This window comes from Cnephaeus nilssonii, assembly GCF_951640355.1.
Source record: "Cnephaeus nilssonii genome assembly, chromosome: 3".
NCBI lineage: Eukaryota > Metazoa > Chordata > Mammalia > Chiroptera > Vespertilionidae > Cnephaeus > Cnephaeus nilssonii.
The window spans coordinates 80,303,673-80,330,579 of NC_137074.1; the positions used below are offsets into that span (position 1 = coordinate 80,303,673).

Sequence of the window (26,907 nt, forward strand, 5' to 3'; positions counted from 1 at the left end):
TCCAATAGATAATTGTGCCGAGCCAGCTCAGCCAGGTTCGGTGAGCCTGAGCGGGGGAGGTGAAGGATTGAGAAAAGACAGACGAGAATGAAAGCTGGGTCTGGAGGGGACTCTGTCCTCTCTGACCACAGCCTGTAAGCTGTCTCTTTATTTTAGAGCCATATTCTACGAGGCAAAGTAAGGGCGTGGTTACAACGTTCTCGTGGGTTTCGAATCTACTCAATTACATGCACCTGAACTCTATCAAGCGCACATCACTCAGGCACGTGGGGCCACGTGTTTGGACCATAGGTTCAAGCTTACAACTATAGCTTTTGGCTATAATTGTGCTGGGAGGGCTCTGCCCTCCAAGCTGGGACTTGCACGTGGCCATGAGAGGACTGTGCCCTCTCATTAGTCCGAGGCTTGAACCGGTCCAAACACTGTAGCCGCTCTCCACAGATAATGAATAAGTGGGTTGTTAATATATTTGAATGGAATAAGATAAGGACCTGATATGCATTCTTTGTTTTAACCTCACAGCAACCCTATTAGGTAGGTACCATATATTTATTTCCCCTGTTTTACAGAGGAGCAAACTGAGCTTTTAAGGGATTTGCAGAAGTTTGTCTTTTACTTGGGTTTTATGACTACAAATTCCACTATTTTTAACCGATGTGCTTGATTGCCACCTTTTCTCTGGGATTCAGTGTTTCGTCTGTAAAAAGAATGGGCTTTAGAGCATTTATCCAGCTCCAAAATTCTATAATTTTGCATCTTGCTTTTACATGCCCCTCACCCTCCACTCTGCCCTCAAGAATGTCAGGGCACAATATAGATTCCTGACCCAGGAGTAAGAAGCTCTCGGACATGGAGCTCAAAGGATACAAAAAACGGGGTCAGACGACATCCAAAGGCAAGCACTTCCCTTGCAAATAGAAGAGCTCATCCACACATCAGAGTGAGGAAAGAAGAAATCTACGCTGTTTCCCGGAACCCATGTCTAACGGACAAGCCATGTTTTTACACCACTTCAGACCAGCGTCAAACACCCCTGAGGGCTCAGTGCTTGTCCAGTGTGGCATGAATGTGTCCCCATATGGTGGCTTTGTAGTGCTGTCCCCAGGCTTGCAGACAGTTTATCAGCAACCATGGTCTACTTACAAGTTGTGAGATCCTGAATCCAAGTTGTTTTCTGTCATAAAATACGTGCTCTTATGAGCATTATATCTTTTTTCTTTAAATTCTCACCTGAAGACATTTTAGGGAGGGGGGCGGAGAGGAGAAACATGGACCGTTTGCTTCCTGAACACAACTGACTGGGGCCTGGGACTGAACCCACAGGTATGTACCTTGACTGGGAATCGAACCCATGACCTTCCAATGCATGGGATGAGCTCCTACTAACTGAGCAACAGTGGCCAGGACACACTATGTCATTTTTCAGTGAGAAACTGACTGATTATCTAAATGTTTGAGTGTAGGATTGGGAGTAGTTGCTTGCATTTCTAGGGGCAGGCTCACATTTTTTGCCTAATTGCAGTAGCATTAGCATTCATTTAGTGTCATTTATTAAGTTTACTGTGTATTACTTCTAATCTTCAAACAAGCCTCCAAGGTGATATTGCTGCTTGGGTTTTATGGGTGAGGAAACTAAGCTCAGGGATGTTACTTACCCCAGATCAGTATGAGTAGGGAGCTGGGTTCAAACTCCAGTCTGTGACTCTAATGCCAGAATTTTGTTCAGAATATTGTGCTGCCTCTCCAAACCTCTCATTCCCTTGGAGTAATGGACTTAATGGGAAGAGTTACTCATACTGAAAGGCAAGTAGAGTCATGGATGAGATCTTTCCATGAATTTTTATTTTGTATTTATATTTTTTTAAAATTTTTTTTCAGGGGAGAGCGTGAACACAGTCCCCCACTACCACAAATTACGCAGTCGAGTTTCCCACATTCGGGGAAATCGCAGGGGTCAGCACATCCGGAGTGCAATGGATAAGCCTCGCCTGGGAAAACCACCTTCGTGATCACGGTATCTCCCCTGCCAGGTAAGTAGGAATTTTTATTTTGATATCTCTACTAATTACAGAGAAGAAGCAAACAGAAACCATCAGAGCTGAATCCTATAAAGAAGTAATACTGAGTTGTTACCAAGTTAATGCTTAATCATAATATCATTAAACAATATTATTTACAGAATTGTCATTATTAATGCTGTAGAAAGTAATTAGTCCAATGTGGCAGGAAGCAGTTGGTGGTTAAGATACAGGTAAGGGCCCTAGCTGGTTTGGCTCAATGGATAGAGCATCAGCCTGCAGACTGAAGGGTCCCCGGTTCGATACCGGCCAAGGGCACATGCCTGGGTTGCGGGCTCGGTCCCTAGTAGGGGGCGTGCTGGAGGCAGCCAATCAATGATTCTCTCTTATCATTGATGTTTCTATCTCTCTCTCCCTCTCCCTTTCTCTCTATAATCAATAAAATATATTTTTTAAAAAAGATGCAGGTAAGGTATTCCTGAAACTTGAAGTAGAATATAGGTGAGTGGCAGGCCCAATGCCTGGCCAGCTGTAGGAATGAGATGGAGGGTCAGACTCATGAAAGAGGAAAGGGAATCTGTGTTGATAAAGTGAAGGCAACATGAGCCAATCAATGGGGAAGTCACAGATGTTGGACAGGGACTGGCAAGGCACATCTTGTTTTATAATGTTTTGTGTATTTAAAACACAATAATTCAGTGCTTTATTGAATGATATGCACATATATGTCTCATGTGGCACATCCAGACATTCATTGATTTTTAGTAAGGAAGCTTTTCTGTCCTGACTTTTTGAAATCCCAGAATACTGACTGAAATAGCCAGTACTAAAAAGAGCAAGATTTCTATTTTTCAACAATAATTGAAAGTATTTTTTGACATATGTACTACTATTTGTAATACTTTAAACGATAAAATAAAATTTTAAAGAAGATAAAAAAGAAAGTATTTTTCAACTCAAGACTATGCAGAGACAATAAAATTTAATTGAGAATTGGCCCTATGAAAAGAAAACATATGAAGACTATATGTATAATTATATAAAATATTTTAGCACATATGCATTAAATTTCATACATAATACTGAATATTTATTATTTTTATTAAATTTATTATTATTTAAAAATACTGAAATTATTTTTGTTTTTAAAGATATTTTTATTGATTTTTAGAGAAGGAGGAAGGGAGAGGGAGAGAGAAACACTGATGAGAGTGAAACATCCTTTGGTGGCCTCCTGCACATTCCCTACCAGGGGTCAAACCTGCAATCTGGGCAAGCACCCTGACCGGGTTTCAGACCAACAACCTTTCCGGGCACGGCACGACACCCAACCAACGGAGCCACACCAGCCTGGGTGTGAATAATGAAGTTATTAACATCAGCACCTCTTACACAGGAACTGGTGAGCCCCTTTGTGAGGTGCAACAAGGAAATGCCTTGGTCTCAGTCTGGACTGGATTCTCTTGCATCATCATTCAGGTTCTCTGGGCCCATGAACCTGATTCTGAGGACCAACTGCAAGCATAGCTCAGCAGTTCTCTGTCTGAAGTTGCTGCAATTCTGACTTTGAGTATATTCTCCTCTAACGCATTTCTAAGAATGTTTGCTTCATCCTAAAAGCAGGTTGTGGTTACTGACCACCTGGGAAGGGCCATTTCTCAGCGTGTGCGTCCCCGTGTACGGCTGCCCTGTCATCCCTGTTCTCTGGCCTGCCACGCCCCGCCCAAGCGAAGGAGGCTGGTTTTCTAGCAGGAGAGTAAAGGCTCCCACCTTTCCCAGAGTCAGGAACCCCATGACCTCTCCACTCCCTGACTATAACATATCATCATTTCCCATAAAAGATATAGAATTCTACATACTCCTAGGCAATGCTGTCAAAATGTTATTCCTTTTTAAATCACTACTAGTTAAAAAACAAAAACCCCAAAACAAAAAAAATTGGAAACACCACTTTTGTACTGTAAGTACACTATAAGAGGGAAAATATTGAATTGTTCCCAAGCAAATGTGTAATGATTATTGGAATAACATTTATTTAGGCATGTGCCTTTATTATTATAATTGAATGTATAATAAATCAGTAGGTAACGGAGAAATGTGTTTAAAAATCTTGAAAACATATTTTTAACACTGCTTTCTCTCTGCTTTGAATGAAAATAATTTTAGTCACTTCTCAGAATATTGCCCATTCTTCTTGCGGAAGGGTCTCCGTGCCAGTGGGAATAGATGTCCAGCTTGAAAGCATTGCCAGCATTTCAGAGGTTAACGTGGTCAGTTTCTCCATGAGGTGCTGTTTTTTTTCTGAAAGGATGAAGACTCAATAGTGTCAAAATCACTGGTATTTTCACACATCATTTTAATTATGTATGTTGTTTATTTTTCCTACTTTGCTTAATAAAGTTGTGGTTGTTTTACTTTCTTCTATCTACTTCTTTCTGCCCTTGACTCCAATTCTCATCCCTCTCCTACTCTCCTTTTTCCTTCTAATGGCTTTACAGTGGTGGAGCACTGTAAGACAACACGATCTGTTATGTAACATGAACCAGGAGCAACTATACAAGAAGAAAGGATGATCATAATATATATGAACTATGAAATCACAGCCATGAACCCTTACCTATAAAATGATAGACAACTGAACTATACATGATGGATTGCTTCCAATATTTTAATTATTATTATTGTTATTTTTAATTTTTTATTAATCCTCACCCGAGGATATTTTTTTCTATTGATTTTTAGAGAGAGTGGAAAGGAGGGGAGAGAGGAAGAACAAGAAAGAGAGAGAGAGAGAGAGAGAGAGAGAGAGAGAGAGAGAGAGAGAGAAACATCAATATGAGAGAGACACATTGATTGGTTGACTCCTGCATGTGCCCCAGCTGGGGTTGGGATTGAGCCTGCAACCTAGCTATGTGCCCTTGACTGGAATCAAACCCAGGACCCTTCAGTCCGCAGGCCAATGCTCTATCCACTGAGCCAAGCTGGCCAGGGCAATCGCTTTATTTTTAAATAATTTTAACTATTTTTGTTTTAATGTTTCCTACCATAATTTTTTTTCCACTTCATTTTCTCTACTCCTTAGGATGACCTTCCTTATCTACATAATTACCAGAGCCATTTTTCATTTAACTAATTTTAGGGTTTTTCAGGATTTAACTTTAAGAAATAATGTTTATTACCATGTCTAACATATGCACAAGCATATACATTATTTGTTTTCAGATATATTTCCTTTTTACCTATTGCTATTCTGTTAATTTGTTAATGTCTCAGAACTTTGTGTAGCCTATTTATTTTTTCTATACCAAATAGAGGATGCTTTATGATTCCAAATTTTCAAGGTCCATTTCCTTGTACTTACCTAATTGATGTATATTCTTATATATGAATCACTCTTTCCATCTACTTTTTAAAAAAATAAATATTTATTGTTCAGATTATTACAGGTGTTCCTCTTCCCCCCCCCATAGCTCCCCTCCACCTGATTCCCCACCCCACCACATACCCTTACCCCCCCGCCACTGTCTTCATCCATAGGTGTAAGATTTTTGTCCAACCTCTTCCTGCACCCCTCAGACCCCCTTCCCCCTGAGAATTGTCTGTCGCCTCCCTTTCTATGTCCCTGATTCTATTATATTCACCAGTCCATTCTGTCCTTCAGATTTTTTTATTCACTTGATTTTTAGATTCACTTGTTGGTAGGTATGTATTTGATGTCTTTTTGTTGTTGTTTTTTTTTTTAATATAATTTTTTTTTAATTTTTAAAAATTTCTTTATTGATTAAGGTGTCACATATTTGTCCTCATCCCCCCATTCCCATCCCACACCCCTCCCCATGGATGCCCCAACCCCCTGTTGAACTTAACCATTGGTTAGGCTCATATGCATGCACATAAGACCTTTGGTTGATCTCTCCCCCCTCCCCCCCCCTCCCCTAACCTCCCTCTGAGGCCCGATAGTCCGATCGATGCCTCCTTGTTTCTGGTTCTGTTCTTGTTCATCAGTCTATGTTGTTCATCATTTCCCCTAGATGAGCGAAATCATGTGTCACTAGAGATATACTTATAAGAATTGAATGTGTGACGAGCAATAATAGTTATGCTGACAGGCAAATGAATCAGTCTGTAGTGAGTTTCTTTCTGGACCAACAGTTCTTTTGAGACCCAATATCAATGTCCACCAGTTCCTTATGAGTACATGTCAGCACTGACCCCTCAGCTCTGGATGGTGGACAAATGGTGGTAATGCAGGTCCGACTCCCTCTGGTTTGGTCTCGGCCGGACCCAGGGGCACGGCTTCACCCGGATCCAGGGGCCCACGGCCTCACCCGGACCTGGGACCCAGCCTCACCCGGATCCAGGGGCACACGGCCTCACCCGGACCCGGGACCCAGGCTCACCCGGATCCAGGGGCCCACGGCCTCACCCGGACCCGGGACCCAGGCTCACCCGGATCCAGGGGCCCACGGCCTCACCCGGACCCGGGACCCAGGCTCACCCGGATCCAGGGGCCCACGGCCTCGCCCAGACCCAGGATTCAGCTTCACCCGGACCCAGGGGCGCATGACCCCACCCGGACCCAGGGGCGCGTGGCCTCACCCGGGCCTGGGACCCAGCCTCACCCGGATCCAGGGGCACACGGCCTCGCCCAGACCCGGGACCCAGGCTCACCCGGACCCAGGGGCACGTGGCCTCACCCGGACCCAGGGGTGCGTGGCCTCTTCCAGACCCAGGGTCGCGTGGCCTCACCCGGATCCAGGGGCCCACGGCCTCACCCGGACCCGGGACCCAGGCTCACCCGGATCCAGGGGCCCACGGCCTCACCCGGACCCAGGACCCAGGCTCACCCGGATCCAGGGGCCCACGGCCTCACCCGGACCCGGGACCCAGGCTCACCCGGATCCAGGGGCCCACGGCCTCACCCGGACCCGGGGCCAGGCTCACCCGGATCCAGGGGCCCACGGCTTCACCCGGACCCGGGACCCAGGCTCACCCGGATCCAGGGGCCCACGGCCTCACCCGGACCCGGGACCCAGCCTCACCCGGATCCAGGGGCACACGGCCTCGCCCGGACCCGGGATCTAGCTTCCCCCGGACCCAGGGGCACGTGGCCTCACCCGGACCCAGGGGCGCGTGGCCTCTCCCAGACCCAGGGTCGCGTGGCCTCACCCGGATCCAGGGGCCCACGGCCTCACCAGGACCTGGGACCCAGGCTCACCCGGATCCAGGGGCCCACGGCCTCACCCGGACCCGGGACCCAGGCTCACCCGGATCCAGAGGCCCACGGCCTCACCCGGACCCGGGACCCAGGCTCACCCGGATCCAGGGGCCCACGGCCTCACCCGGACCCAGGACCCAGGCTCACCCAGATCCAGGGGCCCACGGCCTCACCCGGACCTGGGGCCAGGCTCACCCGGATCCAGGGGCCCACGGCCTCATCCGGACCCGGGACCCAGGCTCACCCGGATCCAGGGGCCCACGGCCTCACCCGGACCCGAGACTCAGCCTCACCCGGATCCAGGGGCACACGACCTCGCCCAGACCCAGGATTCAGCTTCACCTGGGCCCAGGGGCGCATGGCCTCACCCGGACCCAGGGGCGTGTGGCCTCTCCCGGGCCTGGGACCCAGCCTCACCCGGATCCAGGGGCACACGGCCTCGCCCGGACCCGGGATCTAGCTTCCCCCGGACCCAGAGGCACGTGGCCTCACCCGGACCCAGAGGCGCGTGGCCTCTCCCAGACCCAGGGCTTTTTGTTGTTAATAATTTTTACCTTTACCTTTTTTTTCTTCTTCCTCTTCTTAAAGAATACCCTTCAGCATTTCATGTAATCGTGGTTTGGTGGTGATGAACTCCTTTAGCTTTTTCTTGTCTGTGAAGCTCTTCGTCTGACCTTCAATTCTGAATGATAGCTTTGCTGGGTAGAGTAATCTTGGTTGTAGGTTCTTGCTGTTCATCACTTTGAATATTTCTTGCCACTCCCATCTGGCCTGCATAGTTTCTGTTGAGAAATCAGCTGACAGTCGTATGGGTACTCCCTTGTAGGTAACTAACTGTTTTTCTCTTGCTGCTTTCAAGATTCTCTCTTTGTCTTTTGCCCTTGGTATTTTAATTATGATGTGTCTTGGTGTGGTCCTCTTTGGATTCCTCTTGTTTGGGGTTCTGTGCACTTCCTGGACTTATAAGTCTATTTCTTTCACCAGGTGGGGGAAGATTTCTGTCATTATTTCTTCAAATAGGTTTTCAGCGTCTTGCTCTCTCTCTTCTTCTGGCACCCCAAAAATTCAGATGTTGGTATGCTTAAAGCCGTCCCAGAGGCTCCTTACACTATCCTCACATTTTTGGATTCTTCTTACTTTCCGCCTCTCTGGTTGGGTGGTTTTTGCTTCCTCATGTTCCAGATCTTTGGTTTGACTCTTTGGGTATGGTGATCTACAGTTGAGTTTCTGTATATTCTTTATTTCAGACAGTGTATGCATAATTTCTGACTGGTCCTTTTCCATTTTTTTGGTATTCTCATTAAGGTCCTTGAAGGTCTCTTCAAGTTTATCAGCGGTTTTTAGAAGATTCCTGAGTAACCTTATAAATGTGGTTCTGAACACTGTGTCGTCCATTAGTTTACTTTCCTCCATCTCTTCTATTCGTGACCTGCTTTGGTGTCTCCACATTTTGGCTGCCTCCCTGTGTTGATGGAGTGGTTTTGTGTGGTCAGTGACCTATAGGGGCTGGTAGCTCAGCTTCCCCAATCTCCCTAGGTGGTCGCTCTTGGTATCCCCCTTTGTGGGCTGAGTGCAAAGTCTTGGTGTTGTTAAGCCTTGATTGCTGTTGTACACTGGGAGGATTTGACCTCCAGGCCAATTGGCTGTGAGGATCAGCTGTGTCTACGCCGGGAGACAGCCTTATTCAACTAGACTTGCAAAATTGTAAAAGCCTCTGTGCTCAGCTTGGATGGGGCGGAGTTTCAGGGTGGAGCCTACAGCCTTGGCTTCCCGTCAACCCCGCCCTATGAGGTTCCTGGGTCTCAGTGTCCCTCAGTGTCCCTCTGTACTCCCTGCAAGCACCTCTGAGAGAAAGGTGCCCTGGAATTTCGCCCGCTGCCAAACAGTCTAGTCTCTCCCCCAATGAATCTGGATTCCCAGATTCTCGCCCGGAACTGGGTTTCCGTGTAGTCGGAATTGGGGCTCACCGCAGTCTGGCGCTTTTGTCTCCTTCCCACCAGGGCAATCCAGCGGCACAGTCAACAGCCCATCCTCTGCGCGCATTCCCGTGCGCGCCTCCAGTGCTCTGCCTTTCGCCGCTTCTCTGCACCTCTGCCCCACAGCCCAGATTCCCCCAGTATGAGCCTGGCTTCCCAGGGTCTCGCCCGGAACTGGGGTTCAGTGCAGTCGGAGCTGGGGTTCAGCGCAATCTGGAGCTTTTATCTCCTTCCCACTAGAGAACGCCGGCCAGGCCGTCAGCCGCCCCGTCCTCTCCGGCTCCATCCTCCCCGCACGTGCGCGCGCCCGTGTCTCCGCCCGTGTCTCCATACCTCAGGCTTTTACGGCTTCTCTGATTTTCCTTGTGGTTTTCTCTTTCCTTCTAGTTGTGGGCGTTTCAATCAGCCAGCGTTCCTGTGGTTCTGGATAATGTCCGTTTTGACTTTTAGTTGTATTTTTGAAATTGTTGTGCGAGGCTGCAGGTTAGGTGTTTACCTATGCCACCATCTTGGTTTCTCCTCTCCATCTACTTTTTCAAGTTTCACCATTTCTTACTTCTTTTCAGTCGGGTCAAGTTTCTAAATTTTCTAAATCTCCGTTTTCTGGCTAATGAAAAGAAAATAGGATTCCACCGAGTCTCCTATCTACCTATTCCAGGAGTTCTGTGAGGATCAAATGAGATGAGGCATGGGAAAACACTTCACAGACATTTGGTTAAAGTGTGAAATGTTTGTACCTGGCTATCAAGCAAGTTGTGTTCCTGGGCTGAAGAAACTACAAGGAGGCTAGTCGTTGCTAGGGAGAGAAAGCCGGACGTTGCTACATGACATCATTACCCGGCGCCCACAGTAACTGTTTCTGGGCTGGGCTAGGCTGTGGGCCGCATTTGCGCCAGGGGGTCTTGGCAGCATCGGTTGCAATTTGATGGGGTGTCACTCTGGGGTGGTGGTGGGGTCTGTGTCCCACTTCGGGGAAGCCAAGTGTTGGTTTGTCAGTGCCAGGTTCGTGGTACTGTTTATTTTTAAATGGCCAGTTCACATCATGGCAGCTCCTGCATTGAGCATCTGCCCCCTGGTGGTCAGTGCGTGTCATAGCTACCAGTCGGATAGATGGACACTTAGCTTTTTATATATATAGATTACTGGAAAGATGAAAGGCTCTCCTTCCCTAGCACAACAAACAAAAGCATGACTTTTGATCATAAATTGATAAAAAATATTTGGGTGCCTGATACCTTTTTTGTCCATTCTAAAGATCCTTCATCCACAATATGACTGTGGAGAACACCATGCTGTGCATACACCCTGATGGCAATGCCCTCTTCAGTCTCAAGTGAGGAGGGCTGTCTGTGCCATGGACTTCCTGTCCCACGACTGTCTACACCATGCATGTCAAACTCAAAGGCTAACACGGGGCAAATAAACAAGGTTTAAGTTTATGTGGGCCGCAAAAAAGCAAAAGCTTCCATTTTCATAGAAACGTAGGTTTACTTCGATAGAGACATGCTGAATACAGAGGGCTGAAATAGATGAGTAATTGTTAACATAAAATAATAGAACATTTTAATAAAAATTAATATTTTTTTCTTGAACATTAACTTACCAGATTCTGAATAACGGCACAAATTAATAAGCATAATGCAAATGAATCTATTTTTTTTGTTCTCCAAAAGCGAAATATTTCCTGTTGTGCACACCAAACAAATCAGTACAAGACTAATGATGTGGCAATCGGCTGCTAAAATATTCACTGCTAGTATTAGTGGAGAGAAATGGTGCACCTGTGCATAAGGCCCATAAGGGAAATGAATGCAACACGATTACAGTAATCAGTTATTAGTGAACGTTGTAGTTCGATATTAATAATTACGTATAACAGGCTATTGTAAAAATTAAGTTACAAAATTTTTATTAAAACGTTTCTTACATACCGTTATATTGACTGGGCCGCAAAAATATTCATTGTGGGCCATATGCGGCCCACAGGCTGCGAGTTTGACATGCTTGGTGTACAACAAAGCTGGTCTTACTTCACACTAAACTCAACACCGCTGTCTGTTTAGTGATGCTGGAAATTAGGACACAAGTAAAAGATGTGATTTTTTTTTTCCTGGTTTAACTTCCAGATTTTTTGTTTTTGTTGTTAATCCTCACCCAAGGATATTTTTTCCATTGATTTTTAGAGAGAGTAGAAGGGAGAGAGAGAGAGAATAGAGAGACAGAGAGACAGACAGAGAGAGAGACAAAGACACAGAGACAGAGAGAAACATCAACATGAGAATGACAGAGACACACCGATTGGGTGCCTTCCACATGCACCCCAACTGGGGCCAGAGATTGAACCTACAACCCAAGTATGTGTCCTTGATTGGGAATTGAACTCTCAACCCTTCGGTGTGAGGGCCGCTGCTCTAACCACTGAGCAATGCTGGCCAGGGCTAACTTCTAGATTTTAAAGAATGGTTTCTTAGTCTAACTAAACCCACTCTGGGCATATGCTGGAGAATGATAGGAAATACTAGTAAGGTTGGACAAATAGAGTGGAGATGAATTATGGAAACCCTTAAAGGTCTGGCACACAATTTTATAGGTTTGTAAAATTGCTTTTCCTCCTCACCAACTTCACCCCATCTCTGCACCCCACCAAGCAATCTTAGACTAGCTGAATACTTTTCTTAACAATCTCCTTCATTTTTCATTGGAAGGTCTAGTCATCATATAAATTCCTGCTTATTCCTCACTTCCTTTTCAGGTGTTTTTATTCAAAACATTAGTTCTGACACTGTGCTATAACAGTTCTCCATTTTTAATGTACCATATGTCATTTTAGCCTAATGAGTCCCGAGTAGCTTATCATAAATAATTCTAAAAAATGTTTGGTAAATCTAAGCAATTTAATTTTTTTCATGTCTTAGAAATCCCAGAAAGATACTGAAGCAAGCTGAAATAAATGGCTCCCCAAAGATACCCATATCCTAGTTCCTGGAATCTATCAAGGTTACTGTATATGGCAGTAAAAGGATCTTCGCAGATGTGATTAAGTTAAGAATCTTGAGATAGGGAAATTTTCCTGGATTATCTGGTTGGGACCCTATTGAAATGATAAGTATTCTTATGAGGAAAAGGTAAAGGAAGAGCAGAGGCAATGTGACCATTAAGACAGAGACTGAGTGATGCAGCCTCCAGCCCAGGAATGCTGGCAGCGGCCAGAAGGGGTAAAAGGCAATGAATGAATTTTCTCCCTAGAGTAGCGGTGGGGAATGTCTGGCCCCAGGCCGTATAAGGCCCTCGAAATCATTTGATCTGGCCCTGCCAAGGCATATGGGGTGAGCTAATGAAATGTTAGAGCAAATATAGCAGGCTAATTTGTTTTTTTATTTGCAGATTTCTATTTCTTTATTGATTAAGGTATTACATATATGTTCTTATCCTCCAATGTCCTCCCCGCCACCCCTCTGCTCGTGCCCTCACCCTCGGTAGTGTCTGTGTCCATTGGTTATGCTTATATGCATGCATACAAGTCCTTTGGTTGATCTTGCCCCCTTCCCCCTACCCTCAGGCTAATTTTTAAATTGGTAATTTTGTTCGGCCTGTGAATGAGGTTATAAATATTCAAATGGCCCTTGGCAGAAAAAAGATCCCCTGTCCCTCCCCCAGAGCCTCTGGAAGGAGCAGGGCCTTTCTGACACCTTGATTTTAGACTTCTGGTCACCAGAACTGTGAGATAATGGTTTCTGTTGTTTTAAGCCACCAAGTTTGTGGTAATTTGTTTCAGTGGCCATAAAAAACTAATGTAGATTATTTTTGTTCATTAAACACACCTTGTTCACTTAAGTACAAAGGTGCTATTGCCAGACATTTCACGAAGGCTGTCAATGTTTTAAAAAATGTGATGAAAGGAAAGTACTACTTTCAATAGCACTTGAAATTAGGAGTAAAGTAGGACTGATAAGTACTAGAGTCAAGCTTCACTAGGAATCAACCGTTTTAAGTTGATTATTTCGATGAAAGGATGTCCCTTAAGAAGTAACTTGGTTGATTGTCCATAGCCTGCATATTCCAAACAAAGACTGGGCCCTGGCCCAGTGCCTGGGAGGTAACTTCTAAGCCCTTGGAACATCCTGTCTGATAAGAGTGTCTTTGTTTAGCCGAGGCCTTGGGCTACAACAGATTGTCTATGTGATGTATGACAGGGGCCTTGACCACACGTGATGGTCCCTCTGGGGGAGCTGGAGACACTCAGCCATGCCGATGCGCCCAGCCCTCACGGGATTCTTTGGACCCTAAGGTTTGGACGGTCCCTGGTTGGCAGTACTCCGTGGGTGCTGTCACACATCACTGCTAGGAGAATGAAGCATTGTCCACGTAACTCCACTGGAATAGGACAGGTGGAAACTCTTCCTGGTCTCTCCTGGACCCTGCCCTAGGCACCTCTTCCATTGTCCATGTCAATCTGTATCCTTTCACTGCAGTAAACTGTAACTGTTAATATAACAGCTTTGATGAGTTCTTGCGACTCCTTTTAGCTAATCACTGAACTCGAGAGTGGTTTGGGGGAGTCCCGGAACACAGGAGAACTCAAAATTACTGTCTGCACAGCTAATCCAGCCAACAGCGGAGCCAGTCCAGGCCCAGAGCCAGGTCACCTGGTTCCAGCTATTGGCAAAATTCTTTTCTTGACCGAACTCTGCTCAGGCTCCTCTCATCTCTCTCCTCACCCAGACCCTGCCTTCTGCGCTTTTTGTGTTTGTGTCTGACAAGTCAATTTAGCCGGAACCCCCCATCCTCAGTATCTGATCACCCTGCGTATCCGATCAGGGTCCTCATCCTCGCCCCCCACACCCAAGGTGATGACCGGTCACCCAGGCCTGCCTTCATCAACATCCATTTAGCCATAATCTCTCCTGACCCCTGAGGTTTCTTCTGAGTAATTTTCTTTTCTTTTTCTTTTTTTAAAAGAGTATCCTTTGGCTTTTACTTACTTGAAGCTATTTGTCCTTCTTTTTTAAAAAAATATATATTTTTATTGATTTCAGAGAGGAAGAGAGAGATAGAAACATCAATGATGAGAGAGAATCATTAATCGGCTGCCTCCCGCAAGACCCCTACTGGGGATTGAGCCCACAACCCAGACCGGGAATCGAATTGTGACCTCCTGGTTCATAGATTAACACTCAACCACTGAGCCAGCTGGGCCCTCTGAGTAATTTTCTACCCACTGATTCCCATCCTGCTCCTCGGCTATAAATGCTCACTTTCCTTTGTTATATTTGGAGCTATGCCCCATCCTCTCTCTTATTAAAAAGCCCCATTATTGAAAAAAAGGAGATATATATACTACTATTTGTAATACTTTAAACAATAAAATAAAAATAAATAAATAAAAGGCCCCATTATTGTAGCCCCTGTGGACGAAAGGAGCCACATGCTAACCTGACAAGCTCAGGGGAGGCCTGCGTGGCAGTCTTGCAAACTCAGAGACCTGGAATAACCACAAAGGATGGTTTGAAAATTAAATATTTAACTACAAACAGGTTATAGTGGGCAGTCATTCCTAAGCTGATACCTTCCCTGACAAAGATCAACTTAGATCTTCTTTCCTGAGCCCATTTGCCTTTTCGCCTCTAAGATAACATATCTGTGAGATGTCTGGGTAACTTGTAACTTCCTTCTTTTGCTGGAGCCCCTGGGGCACAACCAAATGTGGTAGGCGCCAGGACAGATGCCTCAAATTCCTTCATTATCCTGTTAATTGTTCCTGTACCCACCTAAGTATGTGTCCATCATTTTACTTTTTGTCCAATCCCAGGGGTTTCCCACCATTTGACTTTATCCAATGAATTTCATGTAGCCCACCTATGTCCCTCCTTTGATGGCAATGCATAAATACAGATGTAACCCACCATTCTTCGGAGCATAATCTCAATTCGTTGAGGTTCTGCTTCCCGGCATATGTCGACAGTTTGGCTCAAATAAACTCACTAAAATTCTTTACAGGTTTCAATGGTTTTTTCGTTAACATTACTTGGCGTAGTCGGCAGGATTCCAAAGAAAACTCACCCAGGATCATCCTATGGACTTGGACTTGGAGCTAGGATCCAGCAAAGGGCCCCTTGAGCCCACCGGTTCTCCGCCCATTGGGTGAACGTGGGTGAGTCGTCTCTTGGATCCAGGACCTTCCCTCGCTTTGGTAGAGGGTCTGACTTTATTTGAGCTGTTTTAAAATCCTCGAGGTGGAACCAGGTTAAGGGTTGGCAGAACCCAGGCTAAGGCGGGACTGGAGAAAAAAAAATGGGTGGCTGGTTTTGATTTTGGCTTTTCAATTGGAATTGCTGAGAGTCTGAGCAAAAGTAACTTTCGCCGTATAAATGAGCTGAACTCATTCAGCTCCGAAGATAAAGGGGCAACATTTTCTTTATTTTTAAAGAATAGTCCGATTCTGAGGTGTTCTTAGATGACTAAGAATTTTGTGGAAGTGTCAGAAATGCAGGAGCCCCATCTGGAAGTTCCGACACAACTGCTAAATGGCTTTTCTAGGGGGCCACCATAAGGTTTGGTCTGCCCGGGCCCCAAAAATTTTTGTGGTTTTAGACAGCCGGGAGAGAAACTGAGGCCACATTTGACCTACTACATAACATATCTAAAGTTTGCTCAGACTACAGATATCCAAAAATAAAAAAAATTTAACATGGGAAATTGTGCCTCCAAGGCTAGAAGCTCCCAAGACCCCAGCCCTCATTTAACACTCCTGATAAGAAGCCTTTACTTGCAAGTACTTAACAGAAATGAGAAAATTTAACTAGAAAATATTAACTGAGGAATGGCCAGAAAAAAGAAAGAAAAAAAAATGCAGTTTGTTTGGGGTACCTATGTTAATATTTTGCATGCAGAAAAAAAAAAAAAAAAAAATGCCGGCTCTGAAATTAAAGTGAATGAGTATATGGGAAGCGTATCTTGATTTGGAAACTAGAAGCTTCTAAGAAAAAATTTTCTTCCAATAAGATGGAAATTAATAAAAAAGATTTTCAGAGACTGTTTCAGAACTATTTTGAAGTTAACAAATGTCTACAGCCATTTTTGAATAGTCCTTTGGGAATGTACTGAAATTCTAGAGAGAGGCAGTTCCCGAACCGGGGACAAAAGACACTGCTTTGGTAATTTTAATGCTAGACATTCTCTGGTGTAAATTCTTAGTGTGTTTTCTGCGCACCTGTATAAGAGTGTTGATGTTTTTGTGTCTCTTTGTTGTTGTTTAATTTGTTGAAAGAAGAGGCAACTCCCGCTTTGGGGAAGCCTAGTTGTGTGTGGTGGGGTTGAAAGCGTGAGAGAGATTGCAAGAACGTCCCAGCAGCTGCCAAGAATTCTTATTAATCTTGGGGGCTCTTCTTGCTCTCCCTCTCAGGGTTCAGCCTCCAGAAACAGCTAGTGAGATTTCTGTCTGTTTGTCTGAAAATATAATTGTGGCTGTCTATCTTTTAGGGATTTGGTTTGCTCTTTCCTTATTTGTTGTGAGAATAAACAAATCATCTTCTCTGTCAAAGAATAGTTTAGACAGCCTCCATTTTGGACTGTGACTTGGCAGCCGCCATGTTGGCCGCATGGTTTGCTTCTTCCCTTGAAAGAGCAAGGGCCAACCCCTCCCTTTGAATTAGCCAATCGGGAAAGACCGTGTGCCTGAGCTCCAATCAAGAGCAAGGACAGGTCACGTGCGTTGTTAAGGCACTCTGCTTCAGAAAGAAACTTTCAGAGATTCTCAGAGCCAAGTTCAAACAGGAAACTTTAGGAGGGTAGCATGTGTCCAGTCAGGGACACTGGCAAGCCAAGAGTCATGATTCCCTGTGGGGGCGTCTGCCAGTGATACTCTGGGTATTTGCGTTTCACATATTGGGAGTTTATGTATTATTTTCAATGCTCAATACACTGCTTGCAATAAGCCATGTGCCTCATTTTAAACTCTTACATATTATTCTTTATATGTTGAAATTATAATTGAATCTAAAGGTATACAAATTTTATATTATTCTCTATGTCATTTTACAGGGATTATTACTTACCAAGAAGTTGTTGTCTTGGAATGTTATATTTTATAGAAAAGCAAAGTTTTTATCAAATCTATAACCATGCCACTTTTAAATTTTTGTCATTTGTGGACAGCTTTATTCTGATGCATTTGTAGGTATATATGTCTAGAAAAATCCATGAAAAGGACTCAGATTTACTCTAACTTGCAGGCTTCTAAGCAGGTCATATTTTGAACTGGATGAAGATTTATAGAACTTCAAGGAATAAATAAACAAAAACAACTATGGGACTAAATGAATTGAAGATAATTATTCTTATGATTCTATTTAAAATATTGTTGACTCTTAAATCTCTTGTTTCCTGAATATAGGGAAAAGTAAAGAGCAGACATTCTGCATTATAGGAACTAACAAATTGGTAACAGATTCATTTCACAGTGCGCTCCCGGGAGACGAAGCGTTCAAAGATCATGGCTTACAACCAGGAGATTTGCTGTCTTAGAAAAGACACCAAATAAAAAACTCTCCAACTTCATTGGAGGGGACCTTACCAGGTATTACTAACTAACCCATGTGCAGCTAAGCTTAAAGGAGTTAGCTCATGGATTCACATTTCTCATTTAAAAAAGGCATCTGACTGTGAATGGACATCTACTCCCATCTCTGACACCATCTCCGTCTGCAGCGGAGATCACAGACTTTTCAAGGACGAGAAGTCGCTGACCACGGAGGCAGACAGCTATCCCAAGATGACGTCAACAAGGCCTGTATACTCACAAACTGATAGCTTGTTTTTATATCATCTGATTGATACTGATTGAATGTACATAAAATGATTTTCATATTATTATCATCCTTATGGTTCCCTAGTGGAAACAATGTCTACCCCCCCAGACCTCTTTCTTTATTAGATATGAAAAATTTAACTTAGATACCTGCTAACCTTTCCTACCTACTATACAATGATGTTCTGGTTATCAGGTATGATAGTGAAATTAATGCCTTGTTAGCCACACATTGGTCTTCTCCTATCAATATAAGCTTTGGTTGTTGTTGTTGTTGTTTTCTGGCTCTATCTATTATAAAGGACCCACCTTAGGCAAATACCTCCAAGAATATTTCCCTGATAATTCCACTGGTAGAATTGTATATGGATGTAATCTGGATGAATATTGTATGGCTATAGAGATGGGTGATGAATAGCTAAGAAAAACACCTGGATATGATGGCCAAAGGCTTGCAGCAGCCTGTCCTATCTGTCATAGCATACCATGTCCTCGGACTCACCAGCCGTGCTCTTGTGGCTGGATGTCTGTGAAACAAGAAAGAAATCAATGGATCCCATTTCAGAAATTATTGACATCATTTGGTGGGTAGAGATGTTTATAATTACCCCTCCATCCTTGCATCCTGGATGCTTGTGGGAAGCCCTATGGAATACTCAAACTCTAGCTCATTTGGGGGTCACCTTCCCCATTTAACTATGGCATGGGAAACTCAACATTTTGGGCTCCACTCAGTATACCCTAACTGCTCCCAAGCCATAGCTACCCAATGGCAACAACATTCCTGGTGGATCCAACAACATTGGTCCCCCTAAAAGAAGCAAAAGGGGAATACTTGGAGCAGTAGGGGCTGGCCTTGGTATCCGGGACAAGCTGAAGTTGTATGTAGCTAATGAAGAATGTCATTCATTAGAAAAAGATTTTTATCTCAAATAGGTCACATAGAGGGAATGCTGTTTCTGGAAGAAGGAAAAACAGTGGGAAGCAGCATGGGAAGATAATAAAGCCTTAGTTTAATGGATAGAACAGGCTTGACAGATTATAAAAACTCATGCCCAAACCCAACAATGGGAACGTGCCTGTGCCCTAATTCAACTGGGCCTGTTGTCTATGCTAATGCAAGGAATCTGAAGTGGCTATGAAACAATGGCCAACTATAATGGCTGCAGAAGCCCAGGCCAGACACTTATGGGACTCATATGGTTCCCCAGGCATTTGGAAATTTTTAAATGGGAAATGTGATCTACAATATTGTGTTTTTAAAAGCCCAGGTGCGAGTTAAATCCTAGGCTTAAATTCCCAGTAGTTCAACTGGCCGGCATAGGGACCATCCTCAATAATACTAGAATACTTCCAATGGGAAGTAGATGGGCCATATTTAAAAATAATAAACAATGTGAACCCATCTCACTGTCTGTGAAAATTGGAAAAGTGAATGGTTATGCCCTCAATCCATATGGAATACTGAATTCACCCAGTCCTGGCTTATTGTATCTACCCCAACGAATAACAATATAGTATATAGGAAAGGGGCGTTTTTGCTGGGAAGGGTTAAAAGCAATCTTTACTGTAGTATCACCAAGTTTACATTAAATAATACTAGAATATGGTGTAATACTGAAATTATAGTCAGAATGACTTTGCCTGGTGTTCATAAAATCTGTGATAATATTGATACTGAAAAACCAATGTATTGGGAAATTGAACTCCTTCCCATGAAGCCATTTTTATGGGAACTAATTGGCCAGAAGAAAATTAGAGCTTCTAGATAATGAAATAGTAGAGTCTTAATTCATTTGGCCAAACATATCATAAGGTACAAATGACAGTGGATGAAGGAGGAAAGCATAATTAGCTTAATAAAAGATTATGATAATACATGTAAAGGGTTTTTTGGTTAGCTGTGATGCTTGTTCCCCTTAGAATTTTCCTTGTCTAGTATTAGACATTTTCTGTTCCTAATCAGTGTTATTGGTTTACTATTGTTACTTTTGTTCTTGATATGTAAATGTTATATTAGATGCAGAAAAGCAAAACGTAAGACAAACAGCAAAAAGACTCGGATCATGGTGGCTCAAAATTAGAAATGATCCAGAATACTTTTTAACAAGGACATATAGGATTTGACTGCCTCCCATTTACCTGCCTTTTTTAAAATATATAATTCGACCTTAAATGCCATCTAAGGTTATGGTCTTGCCTCATCCCCAGTGGTCCACCTGTTCAGCAAGACATGCTGACACTGAGACATCCTAGGAATGAGCCTTCCTAGCACCGTGGGACTCCATTATCCAACCAAAAGGTTGGTCATCAATGCATCCTTTGGATTGATTTATGACCAAAAGGGGAATGTGTGGACGAAAGGAGCCACATGCTAACCTGACAAGCTCAGGGGAGGCCTGCGTGGCAGTCTTGCAAACTCAGAGACCTGGAATAACCACAAAGGATGGTTTGAAAATTAAATATTTAACTACAAACAGGTTATAGTGGGCAGTCATTCCTAAGCTGATACCTTCCCTGACAAAGATCAACTTAGATCTTCTTTCCTGAGCCCATTTGCCTTTTCGCCTCTAAGATAACATATCTGTGAGATGTCTGGGTAACTTGTAACTTCCTTCTTTTGCTGGAGCCCCTGGGGCACAACCAAATGTGGTAGGCGCCAGGACAGATGCCTCAAATTCCTTCATTATCCTGTTAATTGTTCCTGTACCCACCTAAGTATGTGTCCATCATTTTACTTTTTGTCCAATCCCAGGGGTTTCCCACCATTTGACTTTATCCAATGAATTTCATGTAGCCCACCTATGTCCCTCCTTTGATGGCAATGCATAAATACAGATGTAACCCACCATTCTTCGGAGCATAATCTCAATTCGTTGAGGTTCTGCTTCCCGGCATATGTCGACAGTTTGGCTCAAATAAACTCACTAAAATTCTTTACAGGTTTCAATGGTTTTTTCGTTAACACCCCCCCTCCATAAAGTCTTCCTCACTGTTCTTTAACAAATGTTGTGAATAATGCTTTCTTAAATACTACCCACCCAACCTTCTCGGTTGTAAATTTACTCATGTATACTATGAAGAAGGTAGACTCAAAGCCTCAGAGGTCCTTCCCACTTTAAAGTACTAGATATATGCCAAAACGATTACGTTTTGTGACCCAGAGTCACCCAGACACCTCCCGGCATGGCATTTTGCTAGCTGACTATTGAAAGTAGAATTCAGCCCACTGGAGATAAAATAGTTCCGCTTCTCTGATTAACTTGAGGGCACCGAGGTAGGAGCAGCTGTTGGCTTTGTTTTTTGCAGATACGCTCAGGGGCCTTTTATGCACCTCTGATCCGCTATTGTGGGTACCGAGTTTCTCCTTTGAGGTAGGATCATAGCACCGCAGCCTCTGCCTGAAGCCAGGAAAATCTAGCAGAATATAAAATTTGGAAAAACAGTCCTCATCAGTATGCGAGCCCTTTGACTTAATAGCACCTGAATTATGCATGGTGCTCATAAATGTATAACTGAAAACGCTCTGGGCGTTTTCCCTCTCTCCTGGAAAGAGAATTTCCTTGGGTAAACTTGTTTTGTGAGCGAAACCTTTACCCATAGGTTTTGATTACCACTATCCAGCCTTTATTACTAGAAACTACTTAAGTTTGGGTCTTCCCAAAGGCAGACAATGCTTAAATCTATTTGAAAGTATTCTCACTTTGAAGTGTGTTTCTCTGAAGACTTGGAAGCCAGAAAACGCAGAGGGGGCTGACCAGGAAATGGTGAGATCAGCAGCAATTAGTAGAGGAGGAATTCACCCGTGAACTCTGTGTTTAAGGCAAATCATCCGCCTTCCTGGGTTTGCTTCCTGCTGCGTCATTTGGATAGAAGATGGCAATGCCTGCTCTGCATCACTCTTGAAACGCACACAAAACAAGCAAGCAGTAAGGGAGATCCGGAGTTGCACGCTTATTTGGCCATATGGTTCAGTGATCTACAGCTTCCCTTTCCTTATTCTTTTTCTAGGGTAACTGTCTCAGCCATGTGCTTTATGGATTCCAGCAGGTTTCCTCTGGGCAGCCAGATTGTTCCCTTGAACTGGAAAGCTGTAAGTCTCACTTCCTGGTGCAGTGCACACCCGCGACCTGAACACACCATCGCAAACTTGAATGGAAATAAGCGTGCTCTTAAGGGTTTAAACATCTTGAAATCTATTTATTCAAAATATGTAGTTGCTTTCTTTTTCTTTTACAAGGATGATGGCAAATTGTCGCTCAAATGAAAAGATCCAGGAAAAAAAGTTATGCTTTGATAATAATATATTTTTCGGTTTCCACAATGGTTATAAAGAAACAGCTCCCTGTAAAGGGGCATTCTTGTTAATGCCATTAATGGAGACTGACAAAGACTTTCAGAATTTGGAAAACTGGAATTCATGTTCCCATATGAGTCACAATCTTTCATTAAGTGCACTTGGGTTCCCCCCTAAAAACCAGCTCTAGACATAGCTCCCCTAATCAGAGCCCTGTCAAGGACATCTGAGCCAGCTCCTGTCAATCACTTCCACCCATCAGCTATTTTTGATATGACATCTTAAAAATTGAATGCATGTTTTCATAATGAGGCTACAATGCTGGGAATCTCAATGGATGTCTCCTACACAGATGCTCCTTCCTCCTTCCCAAATCCATTAGAAACTTTTATAACACTATTTGATTACAGAAGAAAATTCTTTATGAGCTCAGCTCATTTTGGAATTTTATTTTATTACTAGAGGCCCGATGCATGAAGATTCATGCAAGAATGGGCCTTCCTTTCTCTGGCTGCCGGCACCACCTTCACTCTGGCTGGAGTCGCCTTTCTGCTTTCCCACGCTGCCCAGAGGCCCAGAGTGGCTGGGGCGGTGTGGAATGCCTGCGTCCCGCCCTGCCCCCGGCTGCTTGGCACCTGCATATGCAAATGAACATGCCATCTTTGTTGGTTTAATTTGCATACGTGCTCCTGATTGGCTGGTGGGTGTCGCGAAGGTCAATTAGCATGTTACTCTTTTATTAGGTAGATTAGTTTTTAAAATATATTTTTATTGATTTCAGAAATGAAGGGAGAGAGAGATAGAAACATCAATGATGACAGAGAATCATTGATCAGCTGCCTCTGCACACCCTCGCCCCCACTGGGGATTGAGTCCGCAACCTGGGCATGTGCTCTTGACTGGAATCGAATTCGGGACCCCTAGGTCCACAGGGCAATGCTCTATCCATTGTGCCAAACCAGCTAGGGCTCATTTTGGAATTTTATAGACCTACAGAGGCCAGGTGCACAAAATTTGTGCACGGACACGGTCACTAGGCCTGGCTGGTGATCAAAGTGCGAGCGTCTGGTGAGGAAAGGCAGGTCCCAGCTGACCTCTGGGCCTTGGGCAGCACCTGGGGCCCCCATGCACCCCCCTCCACCTGAGTCATGGCGCCCGAGTCCCCATGTGGAGATGTGGTGTGCATGGCTGGATGCCGCGGGCCGGGGTGCAACATGGGCCTTTGGGCCGCCCAGCAGCTCTGCACGGAAGCCAGGCGGGCAGTGCGCTCTCTCCCGGCCGGCCTCGCAGACTGGCTCCTGCACAAACCCATGGGGAGCCCGACTGGCCCCTGCAGTCGCAGCAGCTGTGGCCTGGCTCACCCGGAAGAGGCTGTGTGGGTGCAGGGCAGGCTCCTCATGGGCACCTGGCACCTGAGCTTGGGGTCTTCCCAGCGCATGAGCCCTGGTGTCCTGGAGGAGGGTACCAGGGGGAGTGAGAGCGAGTTCAGCGGACACCCTGCATTCTCACTGCACCTCCGTCCCGTCACCTCCGTTCCGTCACCCCCACCCCCAGGTAGCCAGGAAGAAGTTGCAGCCACAAGAGGTTGGTTGTCGCCACCCACCCCCAGTTCCCTGTCCCAGCCTGGGGCCCGGTCCCGATCAGGCAATTAGAGCCTGCCAGTGACTGGTCGCTGTCTGCAGGGCGATTGGTGGGGCAATTGGGCCCCCGCTTGCACCTGCCTTGGCCTGGCGCCGCCTGCTCACCTGCTCCACCATCCCGCCACAGTCCCGCTCTTGTTGGGGCCAGTCAGTGCCGGTAGTGCCTCCACTGCCACCCACTGCCAGCGCCGCGTCACTGATGCCTGCCATGTTCCGTGCTGCCCCCTCGTGGTCAGCGCACATCATAGCGAGCGGTCGAACTGGTCAAACTCCCAATCCAGGGGACAATTTGCATATTAGGCTTTATTATATAGGATAAAACTAAAGAGGCCGAGAGACTGGGGTCAGGTCAGTGACTGTGAGGCACTGCTGTGACGTCACTCAATGCACACAGCCGTGGGAGCAGCTATGCGGAGAGTTTTAAGTCATCACGTGGGCATAAGAAAAGCCTCCACACTATGCTAGTCATGAGGGTCTAATTTTTGGAGATTTTTTCTTTTTGTAGGTGTGGGTATTGGCAACCATGTTTTGGTGCCTAACATATACATGGCATTGGGCCAGGCACTGAGGATACAGAGACCTCATGGAGCTCATAAGAGCTTATTCTAAGAATATTATATTCTTGTTTCAGATGCCTACAATGAAAAGGATCTCATGCTTTACTGGAGACGTGGAAACAGGTGCTTAAATACTGATGAGCATATTTCCCTTTCTCATTCTTCATTGAGGAGTTCAGTGCATCCAGTGGATTTGCCTTCTACAGCAGCACAGGTAAAGTCTTTTATGGGGACAATTCATAAACACTAGTGAATTGCAGTGCACCTACTGTCCGCAAAGCAACATGTGAAGAGATGTGAATCTAAACAAGGGTCCCATCCTATATAACAAAAGCAGCTGGGCAGCACCTGGGGCCCCCACGTGCCACCCTCTGCCTGAGTCACGGTGCCCGAGTCCCCACGTGGAGATGTGGTGTGCGTGGCCGGACAAACCTCACGCGACATCATCACAAGATGGCCACCATGATGTTGTCACAAAGATGGCCGCCACAAGATGGCCACCACACGCCGAAACCGGTTTGGCTCAGTGAATAGAGCGTCAGCCTGTGGACTGAAAGGTCTCAGGTTCGAGTCCGGTTAAGGGCATGTACCTTGGTTGCGGGCACATCCCCGGTGGGGGGTGTGCAGGAGAAAGCTAATCCATGTTTCTCTCTCATCGATGTTTCTAGCTCTCTATCCCTCTCCCTTCCTCTCTGTGAAAAAATCAATAAAATATATTTAAAAAAAAAAAGATGGCCACTACAACATGGCCAGCAGGGGCGGGCAGTTATGGGCAATTGGGCTGGTAGGAGAGGGCAGTTTGGGGCGATTGGGCCTGCAGGGGAGAGCAGTTAGGGGTGACCAGGCTGGCAGGGGTGGACAGTAGGGGGCAACCAGGCCTGCAGGGGAGGGCAGCTGGGGTGACCAGGCCGGCAGGGGAGGGCAGTTGGAGGTGACCAGGCCTGTAGGAGAGAGCAGTTGAGGGCAATCAGGCCTGCAGGGTAGGGCAGTTGGGGGCTATTAGGCCTGCAGGGGAGCAGTTAGGTGTCGATCAGGTTGGCAGGGGAGTGGTTAGGGGGTGATCAGGCTGGCAGGCAGAAGCGGTTAGGGGCAATCAGGCAGGCAGGCAGGTGAGTGGTTAGGAGCCAGCAGTCCTGGATTATGAGAGGGATGTCCGACTGCTGGTTTAGGCCCAATCCCTGGGATCCCTGGGATTGGGCCTAAACCGGCAGTCAGACATCCCCCAAGGGGTCCCAGATTAGAGAGGGTGCAGGCAGGGCGGAGGGACACCACCCCACCCCGCAACCCTGTGCATGCACCAGGCATCTAGTTTGGCCAATAATATCTTTTTACAGGTGGCCAGCTCTGCCTCTGGTACATAATTTCTTTCCTCATGCAGCTGCTTCTACCTAGAAGCCTTGCTTCCATTCTTGACCCCTGCAGACTACTCTCAATGCAGCAGAGTGATCTTTTGAAAACATGAAGATGTTTGGCTAGCTGGTTTGGCTCAGTGGATAGCATGTCGGCCTGTTGACTGAAGGGTCCCGAGTTCAATTCCGGTCAAGGGCACATGCCCGGGTTGTGGGCTTGATACCCAGTAGGGGGCATGCAAGAGGCAGCCAATTAATGATTCTCTCTCATCATTGATGTTTCTATTTCTCTCTCCCTCTCTCTTCCTCTCTGAGATAAATAAAAATATATTTAGAAAAGAAATCATAATTCTTTCCTAGCTCAAAACCACCCTGTGCTTTTCCAACACATCAAAATTCAGGCTTCTCAGCAGGACCAACTATCTCTGACCTTGCCCACTACCCCTAACCCTCCACCACATCCTACTCTTCCCATACTGGCCTCCTTAGACAGAGGTTATCAAGTTGTTATCTAAAAGCCTGCCTCATTAAGAGAGAAACCAAAATCTACATCACAGAGAAGCTCAAGGACTTTCTGGACCAACAGCTATTCAGTTATTTAGATCCTGAAAAAGTGCTCTATTGTACTTCAGTATGTGTCTACATTGCTTGGGCTTCTGTGCTATGTAGACAATTTTGTGCTATGCAGATAATACTATTCATCATCATAATACTGATTGCTCTTCTGATTTTATAAGTAACATAGTTTTTTGTTTTGATCATTCATATATCTCTGGCACATAGTAAATGCTCAATACCTGTGGTTGAATGAATGAATAAATGGTAGATAATTTGAAAAGAATTTAGAAAAGTTTAAAGAAAAATCCTTTGTAATCCCACCTCATAGAGATAACTATGTTATCATTTTGATAGTAGGGGCCCAGTGCATGAACTCGTGCACCTTGAAAGGAACTGTGGGCCGTGAGGCTGTGGTAGGCACAGGGGTGGGTCTCGGCCCATCCTCTGCACCCCAGCCCACCCTTCCACCATGGCCCCCAGTTCCTTTG

General features: G+C 45.2%; 1 protein-coding gene across 1 annotated transcript; it reads left to right on the forward strand.

Moving 5' to 3' along the window:
- Window positions 1-1,768: 1,768 nt before the first annotated feature.
- GABRR3 (gamma-aminobutyric acid type A receptor subunit rho3) lies at window positions 1,769-24,755 on the forward strand (the record flags this gene model as incomplete). The annotated part of the gene is given in 9 exon segments (XM_079766336.1): window positions 1,769-1,803; window positions 4,222-4,285; window positions 10,323-10,331; window positions 10,335-10,460; window positions 10,466-10,545; window positions 22,030-22,085; window positions 22,088-22,111; window positions 24,587-24,667; window positions 24,670-24,755. Coding segments are annotated over 9 exon segments (561 nt in total).
- Between the last annotated feature and the right edge of the window lie 2,152 nt (window positions 24,756-26,907).